Source organism: Rhagoletis zephyria, unplaced genomic scaffold, assembly GCF_001687245.7.
Source record: "Rhagoletis zephyria isolate East Lansing unplaced genomic scaffold, Rhagoletis_zephyria_1.1 Rzeph_scaffold_58434, whole genome shotgun sequence".
Classification (NCBI taxonomy): domain Eukaryota; kingdom Metazoa; phylum Arthropoda; class Insecta; order Diptera; family Tephritidae; genus Rhagoletis; species Rhagoletis zephyria.
This window is the reverse complement of record NW_016215486.1, coordinates 275-1,689: the sequence shown is the minus strand read 5'-3', so window position 1 is coordinate 1,689 and position 1,415 is coordinate 275. Positions and strand designations below refer to the sequence as shown.

At 44.0% G+C, this 1,415-nt stretch overlaps 1 protein-coding gene across 1 annotated transcript in view; it reads right to left on the bottom strand.

The window, feature by feature from the left end:
* Window positions 1–139: 139 nt before the first annotated feature.
* LOC108356390 (60S acidic ribosomal protein P0-like) overlaps window positions 140–1,415 on the bottom strand; it is a 1,508-nt gene continuing 232 nt past the window's right edge. Inside the window, exon 2 of the mRNA XM_017607503.1 lies at window positions 140–1,364. Within this exon, the coding sequence (XP_017462992.1) occupies window positions 414–1,364 (951 nt within the window). The 3' untranslated portion in view covers window positions 140–413. The remainder of the gene's footprint in view (window positions 1,365–1,415) is intronic.

Here is a 1,415-nt window from a genome sequence, read left to right as displayed (position 1 = left end):
TTTAATGTTCGGCCCCGCCCGAACTTAGACTTTCTTACTTGTTGTTTATAAGCTATTAACGTCATATTTCATTTGATACGAAATTCGGATAAGCGGTTTCTTTATTTTTATACCCGATCCCACTTTTTTTAAATATAAATATAAATTATAACTTTATTCCTTGCACAGTCAGATTTTACTAATGAATAGTTAAGATTTTAAAACGCACTCCCCTGTGCCGGTAACTTGCCATTGGGTGTGTCAAACCACGACAATAATTTAACATTAACAAAGAAATGCGCAAAAAAATCGCAATATATTCTAAAAAATTCCGTTCTACAACTGTCAATATATCCAGAATGCTTCGTAAAATCCAAAAGCTCATACTCGAAAAAAGCGTAATGGCAAAGTTGAATTGCTTTCGGTTGCCTTCTTTAGTCGAATAGACCGAAACCCATATCGTCGTCCACTTCAGACTCCGATTCCTCCTTCTTGGCTTCTTCCTTCTTTTCGGCAGCGGCGCCAGCACCAGCAGCAGGAGCAACCACAGCAGCGGCGGCAGCAAATTTGCTGGGATCCTTGATGAACTCCTTGATGGTAGCAGCTTCCTTGAACTCGACTTTGGTTGCAGCAGCAATTGCCAACAGATTCTTGAAGCCATTGGCAATGCTGTGTGGAGCAGAAGCAATGGTTGGGTAACCAATCTCCAAAGACACAGCGGCCAAATTGGCAACACCAGCTTGGAATTTCGCGCGGAGATCTTCGGGCTTGATGTCCAAGATTTCAGGCGAGAAAATGGAACCGGAGTCATACACTTGGGTGATGGCCAAACCGTACGAGAAGGGTGAAATGTTCAACATGTTCAGCAATGTAGCCTCAGAAGCACCGACCTTGTCACCAGGTTTCAAAATGGGCACGTCGTTAATGATTTCAATTGTACCCTTGGAAATCTTGGTAGGAATGGAGAGAGCCTGGAAGAAAGAAGTTTTCTCGGGACCCAAACCAGTGTTTTGTGCCGGAATGATGACGGGCAATGGGGCAATAGCGCCAGCACGGGCTGGGGCGCGCACTTTCGACTCAAGCAACTTATCACGTACTTCAGCCAAATCGCCTTTAGTGCATACGAAGCCAACATTGCCTTTAATGTGTGGCAACAACTTTTCCAATTGAGCGTTGTTCTCCAAATGACCGCGTATAGCTTTGCGCATCATAGTGTTCTTACCCATGAGCACAACAGCCAAACCACGCAAGCTGGTACGGATATTTTGCATCTGCTTGGAGCCGACATTATCAGCACCGACAATGAAGCACTTAGGATATTCGTCGAAAAGTTCGACCACTTTTAGGAAGTATTGAGCTTTCCAGGCGGCTTTGTTCTCCCTAACCATCTTGAATCAAGTTGTGTAATTAGGGACTCGTGAATTGAATTTAAGAAC